Raw genomic sequence first — 19971 nt, 5'->3', positions numbered from 1 at the left:
CAGGGCTTAAGTCCCAGCTGACAGCAATCTGTAAAAGTTCTAACATATTGGAAATCTGATTTTCTTGCAGCCAGAATCCCATAGTCCAAAATGATTTCTCTTTCAACGCTGCTAATCAGACAGGCAGGGCTCAAATGGACTCCTAGTCGAACCAAATTGCACTTGGTCTTTTCGGGGGTGTAAACACAGTGCTGCTGGCCATTTCTCTCTGCAGAACTGGTGTCCGGTTGGGGGACTAGTGAGAAGGGAAGGGAGACCTCGCCTGTCCTTCATCCTCTGAGGCTCTGCGGCTCTGCCTTCTCTTTCTGCCCCACCCCTTCTGGAACGCTTGCTTTGGGAAGCTGGGGACCCTGAAGGAAATAGAGGGAGCTCATTCTAATTTGGAATTGGAGGCTCCAAAAGAAAAGGCAACGTTTCCTGCCACTCAGACTTTCAGAATTCAGTCTCAAGAGGGACCTGACAGTTCTCATCAGCTCCCTTTCTCCACCTCTGCGGTGCTGTGTGCACAGGCAGCGCCCCAGAAGCACAACGTGCCGCCCTGACTTGGCCCCCACCCCCGTCAGCTCCGCCCACCTGGGTCTAAGTGACAAGCTCCACCAGAGCTTTCCCGCCCCCGTGTCCACTCCACATCCTGTTCCTGAACTTGAATCCCCACCCACCTTGTTCTCCAACTGGGCTCTGGCTGTTTTCTAAAACCAAATCCATCAGCCAAAAGTGCAGGTTTATACTTGGAACAAACACATATATGAATAGAAAACTGTAACTGAGGACCAGGAAGTGGGGGTGTCCCCACGGGGTCCCAGGCTCTGGAGGTCAGTCCTAGGACGAGATGTCCCTCCCCGGCCCCCCAGCCTTAGAGCTCCTAACAGCCAGGGCCGCCACAGACAACTCTCCTTGGCCAAGAAAGGTCTGGAGTTGTATGTGTGCTTGAATCAATTCTGTAACTGTCAGTTCCTCCCCCGACACCAAGGGGCCCTAACCCAGGTTCCATGAATGAACTGCAGGGTAATTCCCAGCCCCTAAAATTATAGGCAAAATGTATCCATGTGTACATTCCCGTGGTCCCTGGCTTTTCTGGGTTCCCATGTGCCCCCATGGCCCCACAGCTGTCTATCTGTGTTTGCCCACTGGCGTTTCCCAACTGTGCTTCTCAGGTGTGTCCCAGACCCTAGCCCTGGTCCTGGAGCCAGGCACAGAGGCAGCTGCCCCTCTGTCTCCCGGGGTGGTGGCAGTGTCCGTGGCCCTTTCTTGCTCCTTCTCTGTTGCGCCGTCTTCCTCCCTTCCTTCCCTCTTTCCAACTGAATTCTCGTTTTTCCTCTCTCCCTAGTGCTTGTACGGCTGCTATGTCCATTCCTCCATCATCCCCACCTTCCACCGGAGGTGCTACTGGCTCCTTCAGGTAGGTGGCTGGAACTGGATTCTTCTTCCGTCTCCGGTGCTGGGGAAGGGTCTGTGGAGGGTGCTGAGTGGGGTGGGGCTCCTGCGTGCGGCAGCCTCAGGCCAAGGCGCCCTGGCCAGCTTTCCTAGGGATGTCGGCGTGTGGCACTGAGGCCAGCTGTGTGGCTGGCCAGGTGCGATGTCAGGTGCCAGGAAGGGGAGAAAGCCTGGCGGGGGGAGTCCTTGCTGAGGATAAGCTCCCGCCAGGTACTTCCAGGGTGTCTCAGTTTCCTCTGAGTGAGGATGGAAAAAAGCCTGGGCACTCTGCCCCTGACTGAGAAAAGCCTTTTGGCTGAAAACCACACATTTGCTTTCTCGCGCGGGTTGGTGTTGGCACGTGTGGAAAGTCGGCTTCTGGAATCATGCCAGTTGCAGTCGAATGGCTTGGGATGGTTGCTGGGAGAGCGGGAAAGGAGCTCTGTATTCGATTTGTGATGTCTGCTGTGGATGACACAGAGGATGGAGAAAGGGGTGGGGGAGCCACCCAGCTGCCAAAGCTCCCAGGGAGGCCTGGCGCCTGGATCTCTGTCCATGGTGCTGGTGCTCTGCCTGGAGCCCGCTCAGCCTCTTGCCGATTGGTGGTTATTGGTGGTCCGCTTGCCTAGTGGAACGTATTGCTGTGTGAGTGGGGAGGTCTGGGGGATCCGCCCAGTCAGCCTGGACCTGGGTCCTTCCCAAAGTTCGTCCTCTGATTTGCAGCCACTCTCTGTAGAGCCTGTACCTGGTAGGCCCAGCGGCAACACCCCAACTTCTTCCTACTGCCTCTGCCCAGCAGTTGCTGCCTCTGGCCTTTCCCACCGTGAATCCCACTTTCTGCATCCACTGTTGTTGAAGTTAGCCTGGGCTGCAGGGGTTTGGCGTCTCCCTGACCTGGGGGTGTGGTTGGGAGGGGCCCAGCCGATGGGAAAGCAAGCCACCCCAGTGCCCGTGGCACAGGTTCTGAGAGAACGGGGCTGCGCCCACCATGTTTTGCAGAAGGGCCAGTGGTCCCAGGAAGGGTGCCTGGAAGGTGCCTGCTGAGCACAGAGCTGCCTCTGCATCCACACCTGGACCAGGCCCTCTGTCCATTAGCTCTGCCCTCCTCCCTGCACCTCCAAGACCTTTGCATTTTCTCTTAGTTCCCTGAATTAATTGTCTGTGGTTCAGCATGTTTATCAGCGGTGGGGTCTGAGACCGTCTGAGGAGGTGCTGATTTGCAAAGATGTGGCTTCTCCCTGCTCCCCAATCCCCTGCCCATTGTCAGTCTCCGAGGGTCTGTCCCCCTCGGAGGCTGGCATGGTAGCACCTGGCTTTCTAGTTGCTCGGCCCTGTGTCCTTGTGAAGGTGACCTTCAGTGTGGTTCTGGGGTGATACTTTCCAGGCTTTGTTAGTAAGAATGGATCCAAGGAATTTTGCCATTTGGTGAAGGACCTTCTCTCCATGTGGCTGCAGGAGGTGGGAGTGGGCTCCTCCTTGACAGCAGAGATGCCATGGAGTTAGAGCATGTCCCTGTGTCCCCAGGGCTGCACTCTGGCGGCCACTTTCACCCCGCCTAGCCCTTGTGACCTCCCTCCTGGGCCTCCAGCCCCCCAGGTCCTGTGCTGGAGTTTTTCGCCTTTCATGCCCCATCAGGACACCTCTTCCCTCTGCTCACTCTGCCCAGCCCAGCCGCTGCCACCCTGGTGGAGCAGCTCCCCAGGAGCCGGCCTCCTGCCAGCCAGCCTCCCCACAGCCCCAGCTGTCTGCCGTTCAAGGCTGCTCCTTCTCCTCCAGGCCCGCTCTGCTGCACCCACGCCTCCGCCTGCCTCCTCTCATTCCCTCATGCTCCCGTGGCTTTTTAATTTCATTAGATCTCCTTCCCTGGGCTCAGACACCACCGGGCAGCTTTGGAGTCTGAGCCAATTCCTCCCCAAACTGGATGCCACGCACTTGGGCCCATTGAGCCAGGTCCCACTTAGCCTGACCGCCTTGTTTCTGGGGCCACACAAGGAGTGGGAGGGGCCCTGCCCCTCTGCCCCAGCCCTCCCCTCCCTGGTGCTCTGATCCTGGCCACTGTGTGCTGGAGACATAACTGGGGTGACTCATGTGCATCTGGGTTTGTTACCTGCCAGCTGGTGGGGAGCCTGAATCTCCCCAAAGGCTGGGATCACAGGATCTGGCTTCTTGGGGGCTGAACTGAGTCTTCATTTCCTCCCTCGGTCCCTCCACACCCCCTCCCCTGTGTCCTCCAGTTTTCTTGTTTCTCTGAGCAGAAGACAAAGTGGGGTTGTACATGGGCGCAGGAGTTCCTGTTCCCCGGTCAGTCCTGGGCAGTGAGAGGGTAAGGAGCGAAGGCCAAAGCAATTAGCTCAGTTCACGTCCCACGCGGAGCCCCAGAGCGAGCCCAGCAACTGCCCCACTTGGGGCAATTTGTTCTGGTGCTAATTACAACACCAGTATAGTGACGGCGTGGCCAGGTTTAATTTCTCCGTTAGTAAATAGGAAGGAAGCCATGAGATACTGGCCCAGATGGGAATTGGCCCAAGTTTGTCTCTGACACCAATTACTGAGACAAAAAGATGGGGTGGGAGGGAAGGTGTCAGGGGCAGTGATGGCGGTGAGAGCTCAGAAGGGAGGCAACTCAGGTGCCAGCGTGGCTCTAAAGAAGCCAACCGGTCCCCTAAATGTGACATACTGCTAGCAGGGGGTGCAGTGGGTGGCCATGCCCCTCACACCTCACTGTCCTGTGAGCAGACTGGATGGGATGGGGCAGGAGGAGCCACCCTAGAAAGTAAGAGGGCTTGGAGGAAGAAGGAGGGAAGGAGCGAGGGGTTCTGTCCCAGCTGAGCGGCTGTGTCCTGCCAGCCAGCAAGCTCACTCCTGCCTCTGAGATCCTCAAACTGAACCCAAGGCCGCTGAGCACAGCCAGAACCCCTGCCCATACAGGCCTCATTTTCCTCTCTAACCAGACTGTAATCTCCCTGAGGGAGCATCCTGCACCCTTTGATCTTCCCCAAGACCCAGCTTGGAGCCTCAGGAAGAGAGGGAGGGGCCAGCACTTCTCCTGATCCTGTTCTGCTGCCCAGGACATGTCAGACCCAGCACAGGGGTGGCCGCTGTGCTGAAGCAGAGGGTCAGGGAGGAGGAGAGGGCAGGAGCTGGCGCGGCACTTGGAGTTTACGAGTGACCTGGCTTCAGCAGAGGGTGCTACCCCCACGCCCCACCCTACCCCCCTCTCTCTCTTTCTCTGTCTCCACTGCAAATAAATATTTTACTAGGATGTAAGCAGAGACAAATGAGGAACCAGAACCTTCCCCTCAAGTGGAGGGGACTGCAGCCTGCTTAGGCCATGGTACATAAGATCATTGTCATGTCCCAGGCACCATGTGGTCACCTGCACAGGGCAGCATCTCGAGACCCCAGATGGCCCGAGCTTATCTGCCCTGGGACCTTGAGAAGCCACCGCTGCTGGCCAGCACACACACCGCCTCTCATCACGGCATCAGCACCGCGGAGAGCTCCATGCGTCCTAGCAGACAGGGCCCTTAGAGGTTCCACCCAGCTCAGCGGCTGTATTTCCTCCATAGACACTGAGGCCCAGAGAGGGCAGGGCCATACCCCCGGTCACCCAGCTGGTCAGCAGTGGAGCAGGGCTGGGATCAGGCCTCCTGGCTCCTTCTGGCCTCTGCTTCCTGCGGCCTGAGCACCTGCAGGCACCTAGGCCCTGGGTCTTGCTGGGGCTGGAGGAGGTGCAGCCCCTCCTGCTGGCTGGACTGCTCCAAGGCGGGGCCGGACGGCAAAGGTCCTTGGCCTCCATCCGTGGTCTCTCCTATTTGGGATTTTCTAGTGCTTTGGCTCAGGCCTTCTGCCTCCTTCTGCGTCCCCTTCCTGGGCCTCCCATTTCCCACTTTTGTTCATCCCTCCCCCTGCCCACTCCCTGAGGACAGGCCCCCACATCAGCCTAGACTTACCAGCAGATTCTGTCTGGCTCATTTGGAAACTATTTCTGCTTCTAATGAGTGTTTTTCTTTGTGCCCTTGTCCTCGAAAATGCTTAATGAATGTTTTCTGTGCTCAAGTGAAGCAGGGGGTGTGTTGCTGTGTGTCTGCCACCGCCGTTCTTTCAGGGCTGTTCGGCTGCTGAGACCGCTCGCAGGGCAGAGGTGGCAGGGGGCTCCTGCCCGGCCCACCAGGGCTGCTCACTCAGAGGCCTGCAGGCCCATGAGTGCCACTGTGCAAACACAGGGACCCTGGGGGTTTGGAGGGACCCCGGGACTGGGGGCTCCTGGAGCACTGACAGTGGCAGACACTTGGATTCTGAGTTCTAGGACATTTGGGTTACGAGGAGCTGGGTTCTAGCTTTGCCCCCATGACCATGAGCATTGGAAGCTGTAACCACACAGCCAGCCGCCACGGGTACCGACTCCCAGCCGGGCAGTGCGCCGGACCCTCACCACAGGCCCCCGTTTCACCCTGGAGAAGACCAGGCTCCCAGGGCGCCCACCTTTGTCTCCCCAGGGAGCCATCGTCACTCTCCTTATAGGGAGGGGCTGGAGACAGCCAGCAGTGAGTACTTGATCCTAGGCCATGCGGCCAGAGAGGCGCCACCTGCCCTTTGCCCCCACGCTGTCTGCTTCCTGATTGGCCTTGAACTTGGCCAGCCCTGCCGCCTAGAAATAGTGGGTGCAGGGGCCTCATCTCCACCAAATGCCGCAGCACGGAGGCGGCCCAGAGGAGTGCAGGGGAGGGGTGGTGGTGCCGGCTCACCAAGGGGGCTCACTCCAGGCTGTTCTGGCCCCCAAGGGCCCCCACTCTGGACTGGAGGGAGGCCTCAGCCACAGACTCAGTGCCTTGCAGGACAGGAGGGGGAGCCCGTTCTTGCTGGTGCAGCACCAAGGCTCCCCTGACGAGGGCCCAGGGGAATCCAGCTTCCCCACCTGCCTGGTGAGGCCCGGGGGTCGAGCTGAGGCTCTAAATCTCTTTGCTGGATTGTGAGCCCCCCAAGGGCATTTCACCCTCAGCGTGGTCAACTCCTGCCCACCCCGTCCTGAGAGCAGGCTTCTCTGAGGCAGAAATGACAGGACTCCGGGGGACCCCCGAGTGGGGCCCCTGGGAGGAGGGCGTTTCTCGTGCCAGGAGGAGGGGGCTGAAACGGCACCGCTGAGAAGGGTCGTGGCCTGTGGCCTCCCAGGTGAGCCCGGGCTCTGGACCTTCTCAGACAGGGCCCCAGAGAAGCCCCTCTGCTCACCTCTGAGGAAGCTGCAGTGAAAGGCCCAGCTTCAGCCTATGCACCAGACACAGGCCTCAACCCCAGCAGGTCCCAAGGGAGCCCTGCCTTCAGGGGCCCACTCCTGCGTAGGCCCCCGGGACCGCCTCACCTTTGACAAGGCAGTCAAGCTGCAGGCATCTGCAGTGGGCAGGGAGGGAGCAGCCTGGCACCCCAGGGGGTCTGGGACGTGTCCGACACCACGCCCACAGGGCTTCAGTATATACATCTGCCCACCAACACCAGACCTGTCTGCGGAATGTGAGGGTCTCTCTCTGAGCTGACTGCCTCTGGCTCTCCAAGAGGGGTCCTCTGAGCTCATCTGTGGTGCATGGGGGGCTCAGGCGGGGGGAATGCCTGCCCTGGCCCTCTGCACGTGGCTCAGGGGCTGCCCGTCTAGTGCCCACCTGGAGTGCTGAGTGGTTGGATGTTTGGCATGGTGTCTATTTTAGTCTCTTAAAATTGTGGGCTTAGGGAGGGGGTCCCCCAGGGAAACCCTCGTTAGCGACTCTGGACAGTTTATCTAATTTCTGAGTCTCAATTTCCTCCTCAGTAAAATGGGTTGATGAGGGCATTGACTGCTCAGGGCTGCTGCGAGAATTCCCTAGAGATGAAACGCAGAGCACATGAAATGGTAGGCCAGCTCCTGGCCCGTGGCAAGCACTCCACAGATAATGGACAGACGGTGACCAGCACCAGGCTGGACCTGTAAGGGGGCATCCCGATGCCCCAGGAAGCTCTGTGATTCCCTCACCTCCCATCTACCCTGCATCTCTCACAGCGCCCCTCAAAGCACGGGCTGTTCAGGACAAGCTGGCCAGGGCGCCCCTCCTCCCTTCCCACCTCCCTCCTCTGCAGTGGGGGCACTGTCACAGCCTAGACTCCCTTCCCCCAACCTCCCCCTAAAAAGTGACTTGAAATCTTTCTGGGAAACGATCAGTTCTTTTGCAACCCAAATGCCTCCCCCAAACCCCCGTCATTCTCCTCCCCTACCTGGGAACGTGGCCTGCCCTGGAACCTGCAGCCCTCAGGGGGCCCTCAGGGCAGCTAGGTCGCAGGTGGGACCAGAACCCCCCATGGGGCAGCTGGAAGAGGGCGTCTGCGCTCACCCTCGGTCCCCAGGCTCATCCTAACAGTGGGGACGTCTCCACTCAGACAGCTGGGCTCCGCCAGCAGGTCCCCTGAGGTGCAGGAGACAGGCCTGCAGAAGAGAGGCCCCCTCCCTCCACCCCTCCCTCCTTCCTTTCTTCCCTTCCCTTCCCTTCTTCTTCCTGTTTCATCTTTTTTTTATTTTAATGGAAGATATTATAGCTTCATAAAACGTACTCAAGGCTTCCTGCTCTGTAACCATTTTTATGTTTCATTCGGGTGAATCGAAGTGGCCAGGAAATAAAGCATCCCAGAGCCCGCTCTGTCCGTGGGCCCTTGAACCACACCACAGGCTCGTGCTACACGGGGCTCAGATGGGGCTCTGGTGGGGCTTCGTGTAACAGGAGGAGCTTCCTTCAGGCCGATTCTGTCCCCAAGGGGCTTTCTGACCCACTTGGTTCAGGGAAGAGAAGTGAGTTGGTGCCTAAGGTCGGTGGGAGGGGAAGGCAGCCCAGGGCAGACCCTCTGTGCTCCATCCCGCAGACTCCCCCACGGAGAAGCAACAGCTTGGCCCCGCCCCAGTGTTGGACCCTCAGCCACAGGGAGGGGAGGGCGTGGCAGGTGCTACGTGTGGGCTGGGCTGGGGCAGAGAGAGCATGGCTCAGGGAAACCACAGCCCTGGTACTGGGTGGCCCTCAGCACAGGTCCAGCTCTTTGGGTTCTCACAGCTGCCCTGGGAGGGAGTCAGGGCTGGGTGAATTTGCCTTGATTTTCACAGAAGAAGAAAACAAGGGTCTAGGAGAATAAGGGACCCGCCAAGACTAGGGCAAGCAGGGCTTGGTCCAGACCTTTTAAAGGCACAGGGTCCCAGCCTCCAGAGCCCACAGGCCATGGTGGCCAGGCCGAGGGCATGGGAGTGGCAGTGAGCAGAGATGAGAAGGGAGTGTGGCTCACAGGTCTTGACATACCGACCTCCAGGGATTGGGTCTCAGTGCAAGAAGTGCAGGAGAGTCTGCTGCCGCGTCTCTGTTCCACACCCTTGGCTGACGGACTCCAGCTGACCATGACCCCTCTCCAGTCCTCCAGGGGCTGGGCAGTGTGGGGAAGGGAGCGGCTGGGCCCCAACATTTGGGGAGAACACCTGTGTGGAGAGGCAGGTGAAGGACCCTGCAGCATCAAAGTCACTTCTGACCCTGAATCTATGTGCGTGGTAGGTGTGAATGTGATGAGTCCAGAGACGGGGATGCAGAGTGGGCTGGTGGTCAGGGAAGACTTCCTGGAGGAGGAGGTGAGCTCAAGGATAGAAGAACAGGGTGGGGAATATTCTTCCATGCTCTTTCTGACACAGGCCAGGCCTGGGCCATGGAGTCCAGTGACTGGGTGATGAACAAGGATGTGCAGGGTCCCAGATCCATGGGCCCTGGTTCCACAGACCAGGCACAGTTCTGTCTCAGGAGAAGCTGTCAGGAGAGGTGTCCCAGGCCCAGGTGCCAGTCAAGGGACATGGAGGGAGCATCGAGGGGAGAATGTGCCCGGGCCCAGGAGAAAGAGAGCAGGAGAGAGGGGCCTGGCCCATCAGAGGTTGTACATTCAATGCTGCTGTGAAAGCCTCTCCAAGCTGAAGTGGAGCAGTGGCCTTTTATCATCATCATGATTATTATCAGTAATAGTAACAATAACCATCCTAGTCAGGGCTTGCGCCCCAGGTGCTACAAAGCACTGCGCATACCTCGTGAGCCCAGGACTTTGTTATCACCATGTGGAACAGAGGCTGGGGCACTTAGGGAACGTGCCTTAGGTCAGCAGGTCCCCATCCGGTCAGCAGCCCGTGACATGACATGCACGAGGAACTACCGGCCCAGACACCGCCTCTGACCTCAGGGCACTTACAGTCAAGCAGGAAAGAGGCGCTTCCAATAAACCGTTGTGTCGTAAGTTAAAAACCAATATATGTGTGTGTATGCGTGACTGGGACACTGTGCTGCACGCCAGAAATTGACACATTGTAACTGACTGTACTTCAATTAAAAAAAAATAATGTTAATTACGGAGATAGTCAGGTCTGGAAAAATGTATAAGGGGCTGGGGGTCTGAGGATGGGGTCTGGGAGTGGCAGGAGCTGGGTGGAGCTGAGGTTGGGGAGGAGGGGGGAGGGCGGCCCCCTGCAGGGGAGAGACCTGGGCAAGTGGAGGAAGGCTGCGGGACAGGTAATTAGACCCAAGCCCTGATGCATAAGCCACCGACCGGGAGGGTTCTGAGCCGGGAGACAGGAGCAGCCCGGCAGTAAGCAGGGAAGGCCCTTGGCCACCGGGGAAGGTGCAGGTGTCGGCAGAGAGCTGGGGAATGAATTGCGGTATCAGACGGATCATTCTGGAGCTGCCTTCTTGTTCCAGTTTTATTCTGACAAGTGGCTTCCACTTCTTTCTCCATTTAATGTGCCTTGAATAACGTGATGAGAAGATAAGGTAGACACGAGGAATTTACGGTGCTATGCAAAAAACTGCTCAATTCCATTAAGATTTCAGGATCTGTGCCAAGGCTGCGCGGCAGAGCCGACATCATTTCCTTCTTAGACATCTTTGCTTGATTGCAATTTACGATGCCAAGGCCTCTGCTGTACCACCTAAAGCCTCTGGGAAAATACGGCCGTCCTCCCAAAGCAGCCTTTATCCTCTCTAAGGAAAGTCGCAGGGAATTTCCAGAAGATTCCTTCATCCTGGTTCCCTTCTCTGGGGACAGGGGCGCTCTCAGGTGGCTGGTGTTTTTACCTGGTCACCTAGCCGGGGGAGAAACCCAGAGACATTCCTGTGATCAAGTCTCAGCTGCTTGAACTTCACCTTGCAAATCGCAGCTGCCGGTGTTCCTGGAGTCCCCAGGGGAAGCGGGACCCCCTGCCCCCACCTGGTGGACAAGGAGGGTACCAAGTACAGAATTGGGGGAGACCTTGAAGCAGCTGGACACCTGCTGGGACCTTTGGGTCCATGGTCCTTCCAGGCCCTGTGGTTTGAATTTGAATACTAGCCACGTGACTCTGGCAAGTGCATTAACCTCTTTGAATCTTGTGTCTTTGTACAACAGGCATAAAAGACCTCCCTCCGGGAGGTGTGGGGTCACTGGGAGGATGAATTGAGCCAGCGCCCACGGAGGTCTTGTGTCAGGCGTGGTAATACACGGTGACCCCAGGCAGGGGTGGCTGGCTCATCCCTTTGCTGTGACTATTTCCGGCCGTTTGTGCTGCAGGGGACTGGGTGGATGGGTGTAGTTGGAAAGGCAGGGTCTCCTGAGACGGTCCCATTCAGACCACCTTTCAAATGGCAAAATACCCGCCTATCAGATGCGACTGTGGGATGGCAAACCCACTTCGCTAACTTAGTCTGTAACCTCTGCTCAGTGAGTGAGTGAACCTCCACGTTCCAGCATCTCTCTGCTGCAGCCCCTCTCCTGGGGCCCCCTAGGCTCCCTGCCCCGCTGGGACCGAGCGCCATCCATCCTGGCCTGTCCTGCAAAGCCTCCTCTGTCCTTTCCTTAGAGGACGGAGCTGTCCCGGGCCAGACAGGGAGACGGAGGAAGAATGAAGCTGCCAGAGCTGCAGTTCCTTAGAGATGGAAATTATTAATTAGTCTTATTATCCAGGACTTGTCAGTCTCTTAATCCTTCCGTCTGCAGAGGGTTTTATGCCTCCGTGGTGTGTGTTGTCAGCTCGGCTAAGCGATTGCTTTTAATATAAAGGCAGAACAATGGGCGATACAGTTGGGTTACTATCTTTATTTATCAAGCCAAACAATTCCTGCTTCCCTTCAACAGAACATCCCTCAAAGATGGGGAGAAGGCAAAAGCGGCTTAATTTCCCTTCTAGATGGCTTATAATGTGGGCTTTTGTTTAATTATCCTTTTCATGTAATCTTCAGCTGACATCCTGTCCCTAATATCCTAATCTTCTTTGGAGCAAAGGGGAAAGTGTGGTTTCCAAAGCAAAAGACAAAAGTTTGCCTCAAGGAAACACTTTCTATTTTGCCTCTGAAAGAGCTCAAAGGGCCAAGAGTGAGATTCAGATGTAATTTGATGGAGTGACACGGAGAAGGCGAGTCTGGGGATGAGCTCCCTGAGTGAACCTGGTTGCGCGCTCAGGCCGCTGGCGGCACCCGGCTCGTGAAGCTGTCTGCCTGGGGGGAGCTGGAGACTCCGGGCCCACCGCACGGGGCCATGACTGCTTTCCCACCGTTAACGTCCCAGTTGTCAGGCCGCGGGTGTTCCCATGTGAGACACTTCACTCCCCCCAGACTCACGACAAATGCTTTTAGCTGGACAGGTATGCAGAGATGCGCACAGACAAACACAGGGGCGCGCAGGTACACACAGGTGATCATGCTGACGTGAAATGCACAGCCTGAAAGCTGAGAGTTCTGTTTTATCAAGTGGCCTTTCTGAGGACTCGAGCCTGAGGACTTGAGCCCGGGAGGCAGCCTCTCAGATCACCTAAGTGTCTGTTCCATCCAGGCAAGGGAGGAGCCAGGATATATAGGAGAGTTTTTTTGTAACAAAGACCAGGTAGTCATAACATCAAAAGATTACTGAATTAAAGGAAACCAGGTATCTCAGGTTAAGGACTTTAGTGCTTTTCTATGTCTGGGAAGGTGCAAAGGTCTGGGCTTATTGAAATCATTCCCTTGGTGTGCACCTCGCCGTCCAGGGTCAGCGTCCTGTTCTTTCTCATCCTGGGTCCCCTCGGGGGGCGCGGTTCGGGGTGGCTGCTGAGGGGGCTGCCTGCTTGTCTGCAACCTGAGTTCCCTCCGCTCACTGCTGGGGCGAAGGGAGGGGTTGGTGGTACCAGCTGATGACTTGATGGCCACAGCATTCTTTATATACTGATGTGGTTGGCAAGATGTTTCATTCACAAGGGATACACAGGTGTGCACAGGTAGACACAGGCACACAAAGTATACAGAAGTGAATACAGGTAAACACAGGTACACACAGGTGTGCGCAGGTGAGCACAGGTGCACACAGACATCGCTCCCTCTCTCGGCCTCTCAGTTCTCCGGCTCTCTTCCCAGGAAAGGGCTCGGGGTCCCGAAGAAGGCTTTTCGCCACCCCTGTCACCACCCCCCACCGTGGGCAGGACTTCCTGGGAGCTTCTCCTCCCCTTTCCGGACACACCAGGCTCCTCCTCAGACACGCATCTGGTTGTCTTCATCCCTTTACACCCCCGCTTCTTTCCTCACCCTCCAGATTTCCTTCTCCTCTGCCACGACGGGGCCATCTGGATCTCACCAGTGACCTCCGCATTGCAATAACCCAAAGGTCACCTCACTGCCATCCTCGTTTTTCCTGACCCCCCCCCCAGTGGCATTTACCAAAGTTGGCCTTTCCCTCTTTCTAGAATGTTCTCTTCTCCTGCTGCTGTCTCTCTTCCCACTGCCAATTCTCTGCAGACCCCACCCCTTTTCCTCGAGCCCTAGACCTTGGAAGGTCTCTGAGTTCCCTAGACCTTCCCTCTCTGTCCACGTCGCCCCTGGGTCCTCTCACCCAGTTCCCTGGCTTCACGTGCCAGTCTCATGCTAATGACGCCATGTTCCTACCTGTACCCTGACCCAGCCAGTCAGGACCATGTGCTTAAATCCAGCCGTCTGTACAGTGTGCCCCCTGAACCCGCGATCAGCCCCTCAGGTTTCTCTTGGCCAAAGCAGAAGTCTTGATTCCCTCTGTGAGCGCATCTCAGGTAAGGCCTTCCAGATGCCCCATCTAATTTGCCCTCACTCTCTGGCAAACCACTCTGCCCAACCCCAACAAACATTTTATTACAAAGTGTCTAAGATATACAGACAAGTTGAAAGAATTTCACAAGTCCCCTATCCCCACCACCCAGACTCTACCATTAACATCTTCCTTTTTCCGTGGCAATCTCTCCAGCACCCGCCTTACTTATATTTCAAATTAAGTTGCAGACAACAGTGCTCCTCCCCACCCAACTCCTGGAGCCCCCGTTTCAGTAACCAGAGTTCAATATTTACATATAATTCTCTTTTTGCTTTGGAGTAAAACTTACACACACCGTGGAACAATCGAACGCACAAATGTTGATGTACTAGCTGATGACTTTTAATTGATAAATGCACTAACAGAACCCAAGGCCACATTGAGATCTGGAATATTATCATCATCCCAGAAAGTCCCCTCCTGCCCTTCCCAGTCGGTCTCCTTATCCACGTCCTAGAGGTTCCCACTGTTCTGGTTTTTCCACTGTGGATTAGTTCTTCCTGTTCTAGAACTTAATAGAAATGCTGTCATACAGTGTGGACTCTTGGGTGAGGACTCTCACTCAGCAAAACCTCTGTACTTCATCCACGTTGTTGCAGCAATGGTCTAGCCTTCCACCCCACCCCCTCCTTCAGAAGTAAGCTTCCTCCCCAAGGGCAGGGACATCGTGTTGTGTTTGGTGCCTAGAACCAACCATGCCTGGCGTGTGGGTCTGTACTTGCCAGGTGGGTGCAAATAGTGTTTCTCTGCATCCGGAAGGCAGGCTTCCTGAGGGCGGGGCTGGGTCCCCACCTCCTGGGGATGCTCCCAGACTCTCCTATGGCTGTGCCCAGGCCCCAGCTGCACCCCGCAAGTGTGAGCATCAGAAGTGGGTGAGGACATGAAGTGGGCTCTTCCTACAGCATGCCCCTCAGCCCTCCTCCCCCCGTCCCTCCTGAAGAGAGAGGAGGCTCGCTCTTCAGAATGGTCTTAGTTTGAAGAGGAGGCTGCACAGGGCCTCTGGCTTGCGCAGGAAGGTTACCCTGGGGACACAAGGCTTGAGAACTCTCCGTGACGTTAGCCTGGAGGTCTGAGAGGGAAATCCAGGGTAGAAAGTTTTGCTGGTCCCGTACCCCTAAAAGATTTCATAAGTTGGAGGCGAAGTTCTTAGAAAAACGCTGTCAGTTGCAAAGAAATGCTCATTTGCCCTCTTGGTGCTGATTCTCTGCTGCGCGAGGTGGGGGCTTCAGGAGGCCTCTGTGGGGTCCAGCTCAGGCCCCTAGTTCAGGTTAAAGCCTGAGGGCAAGTGGCAGGATGCAGCTGCTCTGGGAGCTGCTCTGTCACCTGCGTGATTTGATCGGAAAAATAAGGGGCCCCAACTCCAGCCATCCTAGGGGGGAAGATGGGCACAGAGGCCCTGCTGGCCATCGGGGGGCCTCGGACAGCCTGAGAGGGCTTCTCTGTTCTGAGGTTGAGCCAACCCCACGGCAGCTGCAAGATGTCACCACGCCTATCTGGGGAGTCACTCAGATAGAGAGGGTGGGGTGGGGGGTGGGGCAGGGAGCCCCATCTCAGCTCCCGATAGGCCTGATCCAGCACCTCACGGGTGGTAGGTGCCTACTCCTGGGCCGAAACATCTCAGATGTGATGCAGGTAAAGAGAGGGAAAGCCCAGCCCCCCAAGACCCCGAGCCCGGTGTGCTGGGCCACCCCATGCTCATCTGAGAGACACGCAGGGTCCCCAGTCCCACACCAGGTCCTGTGTGAGAGGGAGGGCGAGTGCCCCGGGAAAACGTGGGGCAAGAGGAGCACCGTGTCCCAGGTCTCAGCTGAGTCCCTGGGATGCGCCCCGCCAAGTGAGAGTCCTTGACTTCGCATAGGGAAGAATTCAAGATGAGCCACAGCTGAGCAAAAGTAGATTCATTCAGAGATACACACCCCGGAGAGTGCGGACCGTCTTAGAAGGCCAGAGAGGCCACGAGGGGCATGCTATTGATTTTTATGGGCTCGGTAGCTTCACATGCTAACAAGTGGGAGGATTATTCCAACCACTTTGGGGAAGGGGCGGGGACTCCCAGGAACCCGGCCATCACCCACTTTTTGACCTTTTATGGTCAGCCTTCAAACTGTCATGGCGCCTGCGGGAGTGCCTCTTAGCGTGCTATTAGATTTCAGTGAGTGTGTATTGAAGTTCAAGGTCCACTAGGAATTGAATCTTCTGCCATCTTGGTACTAATTGTTGTGTCATTCTTTTAATGGTTGTGGGGAAGCCCTGGAGAGGCCCTGCCCACAGGGGGACCCCAGTCACCAGGCTCACTGGAGCCAGCCCACAGCCCCAGGAGGCCAAGCCTCTGCCCCAGGGAGGTCTGAAAGGGGCTGCCTGCCAGTTGCCCAGCTCTGAAGCAGCTCTAAAGGCCGGGGGCTTGGTGGTCCTGCTGCCCTGGGTTCTACCCGTTTCTGAAGCCGCATGGAGCTGTCACCTTGGGCCAATGACCCCAGAACCTGGGGCTCAGTTTCTACACCCAGAGTGAGGCCGTGCTGTCATAAAGATGCAGAGATTCCAAAGTGCTTTGTACCGGGTCCATCACAGGCCAGCACTCCGAGAATGGTGGCCACTGTTACCCAGACCGTTCCGCTGTTACAAACCCAGCACTCGCCTGACAGAGGCCCCCTCTCCCAGCTGGGCCCCACAGAGCCCCGGGCTTGGGTCCTTGCCTCCCTGACCGTCACCAGAGTTTCACCCTCTGCTTCTGACATTCACAGCTGAAGCCCTTGGCTGGCCCAGTCAGTTGCAGCAAAGTCCCCAGAGCTGCCTGGACCTGGATCCAGAGCCTTCTGTTGCCTCTAGGAGGCTAGGATTCAGGAGTCCTGCCCCCTGCAGCTCGGCACCACCCTCTGCTGGCCAGTTCTTCCTGGCGTCCCCTGACCCAGGAACCCAACCCCCAGGCCATGTGTGCATGCATCCGGCAGGTGCAGTCTGCGGTGTGTCACCTGTGTCTCCGCCACACTCCCTCTCTCCGGGGTGTGTCAGAGCCGTCAGCTCCACTGCCCCAGGGGAGAGGGGGAAGGAGGCCCGCCTCCTGACAGGCATCACCGTGCTGACAGCCCCAGAGATGCTCCCTGACACACCACTGCTCTCTGCTTCCTGGGAGCAGCTGCCTTGGGCGGCGGCTGGGTTGGTGAGAGGGTTGGAGCCAGGCCCGGGAATCCACAGCGCCTCGTTAGCCAATCCCTGCTCCTGAAATGAGGAGCAGTAGGGGCAGGGGGCAGAGAACAGCAGCAGAGGGAGGGGCCCGGGAACTGGGGGCCTGGAGGCCGGGCCGGCTCCGAGGTCTCTGGCCAGCATCCTGGCGGGATCCAGCTTTGCTTGGACCCTGCGAGGCTCTGGGTGGCCATCTGGAAAGGGGTCCAGGGGAGTAGCCTTGACTCTGTGGGAGAGGTTCCTCGGCACAAGCTAGTTACTCCCCTGGCACCAGGCCAGGCCCCCCAGACCTGGGAGCTTTCAGCTTCATCGGCAGCCGAGCCGGAGGGCCTCAGAGACCAGCTGGCCCAACCCCTTGTTTGCTCGGGAAAGCGGTCACCAGGGAGGTTGGGGGACTACCTTGGGGCACCCCAAATTAGAGGAGGAGCTGGGCCAGAACCCCGCATCCTACCGGCGAGGCCAGGCCGGCCTCCCAGGCTGCCCCAGCACGCGATTCCGCCGCTGGTGCCTGCTCAGAGGAGGCCGCTCACAGCGGCAGGCCAAGTCGATCTTAATTAGATCAAAGACATTCTGTTGCCAGAAACAGATCGTGTTTTCAGACCCAGAAATGATGTTGGAACATAACCACTGTTTGGCACGATGATTGCCTCTTTTGGGAGGAGACATGCAAAAGCCCCTCACTTGGTGTGGCCACTGAGAGACGGTCAGGTTTCGGTGGGTGTGGAGAGTTTGTCCATAGGGCAGTGGTGTGCTGGTAAACGGCTGACAGCCGGCTCTCTGGGGCTGGAGGGGACGACAGACTCCTGATGGGTAACATTTGCCAGTTTCCATGGTGTAAATACTTCCCCAGAGCTGATTTCAGGATTCCAGTTTGATGTCCACTGGTTGTAGCATTCTTGAAAACTGAACAAGCAGCTCTCACAAGCCAGCTCCCCGACCCCTGCCCTGTCCCTCAGCGCAGCAGACGTGGAGACAGGAGCCCACCTCCCACGCCCCAGGGCTTGTTTGCCCCCAGCCCTTCCCGGCTCCTGTGGAATGAAGGCAGGGGCTCCCGCTTGCGTCCCCACCGGGACAAGTAAGATGCCACCACAGAGATTTCTGAGGCCGAGTGAGGTCTACTTCAGGCATCTGAGACCTGCATCCAGGTGGTCTCTGTCCCCTTCGTGTTTGTCACAGCTCCCCAGACCTTCCAAAGGAATGCCAACCCCAGACTCCAGGCCACCCTGTCCCCAGCCCCCTGTCTCCCATGCCTGGAAGGTACTTTTCATCAGAGTGAAGGCAATGCCACCTTTGGGTTCCACTTTGATGGTCAAAGTTCCATCCTCCCCAAGGCCCCCCCTCCCCGGGGCTCCCCTCCCCAGGCGTCATCCTGCTCTCAAGATCCCTTTGCTTCTCTCAGCCGAGGCGGGAGCAGGGGCTTCCCTGCCTGCCTTCCCAGGACACCCAGGCTCTGTGTTCAAATCCCAGCCCTGCCCTTACTCCCCTGGGAACTAGCGTAACCTCTCCATGCCTCGGTTTCCTCACTTGCACAATGGAGATGATAACAGTACCCACTTCAGGAGGTTGTTGGGAGGAAGGAAAGCCCCAACATGTGTGAAGCGCTCAGCAGCCGCGTGGCACGTAGAACATTCTCAGTAAACAGGAACGTGTGCCGCTGATGACTGTGCTCTGACGCATGGACACCTGCGCCTCCTGCCCTCCCCACTTCCTGTAGCAAATGCACAAGGGCCCCTCAGCAATTATTGGCTCTGTAATCTCCTGGGTCAACCCATGGAGCAAAGCGCTTGTGGCCGCCAAGAGGAGCTAGGAGGCCAGCACTTGGCGTAATAAACCTTCACTCAGGGTGGAGCCACCGCCGCCCAGCTCGGGGGCCATGCTAAGCCATATCCAGGCTTTAAGGCAAAAGGAGAAATCAGTGATGCTCATCCTGTCTTTATTTAAAATTTTGGAATTCAGTGCATTGAGGATTTTCGCATTAATTTTGATTTTTTTTTGAAAAGTTGCATTAAAATAGCATTTGAGTGTTTGGGGCGCCTCCTTACATTTCAACCTGAGGCGCTGCCCCGACCATGGCCTCACCCTAGTCCCAGCCCTGTGGGGGGCGCCCACTGAGGACTGCCTGTGAGCTCAAGCATTCCTAAGGGGTGATTCGGGGAAGCTCGAAAAGGAACCGCATTCAGACAGCAGCCCCAGAGTGGCCCAGAGGATAGGGCAGGTGTCCAAGCCCTAGCTGAGGGTCAAGGAGCGAAGGGCTATAGAGTGTCCCAAAGGCTGTGCTTTCTGGGACACTCAGAGCCGCCCCCCGGGATGGGGACGCCGGCCCCTGGCCTGTGCTAGCCCTGTTACTCCTGCTCCCCTCCTGTCAGGGTTCTTTGCTGAGATTCAGCTGGGCTCTTCTCAGCTGCCCACACACCACAGTTCCGCAGACCCGTCTCTGACCTATTTCCCAGAGCCCTGGTCACTTTCTGCCACCTCCCCCCACTTCCTCCACGGAGGTCGTGCTATGACAACCTGCCTTTTGTTCTGGGATCCGCCCATCCACTGGCTGACTCTCTAGACCCCCACAGTTCAACCTGGCCCAGGTGACCAGAGCCTTTCCGCAGGCAGATCTGGAGATCCGCAGCCCTCTAGAGACTGGGCCCAGGTGCTGGGTGAGCCGCTGCCAAGCTAGGGTGGAGGGGCAGCTGGGGAGAGTGCAGACCCTGGTCTCCAGCAACCCCTCCAGAGAGCTCCAATCACACCCAGCTTCGCTCTGCAAGCCTCGGGGACCAAAGGGAGCGGGAGGGGGTTGGAACCAGAAACTGCAACTCAGCCTTGTCCACCCAGCCTTTCTGCCCATCTCATCACACAGACACACACACTCTGATACACAGATACACACATACATACATACACGCGCACATACAGACATACACACAGATACACTCACACATATACACACACACAAGGACACGCACAGATATACATACAGACACACAGATATGCACATACACACACACACAGATGCACACACATACACAGATACACTCACACGCACACACGCCCAGAGGAGCTTCTCCTCCTGCGAAGGACCAGCTGCAGGTGCATCGCCCCGACCTCATCTCCGCTGATCCAGCATCTCCTGCCTCAAAGACCAAAATGCTCCGCGGAACGAGGGTTTTCTCCCTGAGTTTTTTGTACATTATTTTTTAACACTTAGGCTACATTTCTCTCAGAAACTGGCTCGAAAGGCTAGTACAGGTGGGGGGTGCAGGTTGTAAGGCGGGCCATGGCCGTGGCTCCATA

At 57.2% G+C, this 19971-nt stretch overlaps 1 protein-coding gene across 1 annotated transcript in view; it reads left to right on the top strand.

The window, feature by feature from the left end:
- Positions 1 to 19971, top strand: part of LOC105071175 (calmodulin-binding transcription activator 1) — a 567239-nt gene that overhangs the window by 321986 nt on the left and 225282 nt on the right. The window contains exon 3 of the mRNA XM_074377511.1: positions 1328 to 1399. Within this exon, the coding sequence (XP_074233612.1) occupies positions 1328 to 1399 (72 nt within the window). The remainder of the gene's footprint in view (positions 1 to 1327; positions 1400 to 19971) is intronic.

The sequence above is a fragment of the Camelus bactrianus genome, chromosome 13 (assembly GCF_048773025.1).
Source record: "Camelus bactrianus isolate YW-2024 breed Bactrian camel chromosome 13, ASM4877302v1, whole genome shotgun sequence".
In the NCBI taxonomy this organism is placed as follows: Eukaryota; Metazoa; Chordata; class Mammalia; order Artiodactyla; family Camelidae; genus Camelus; species Camelus bactrianus.
The sequence above is the reverse complement of the archived record's forward strand: the minus strand, read 5'-3'. Positions and strand labels throughout refer to the sequence as shown.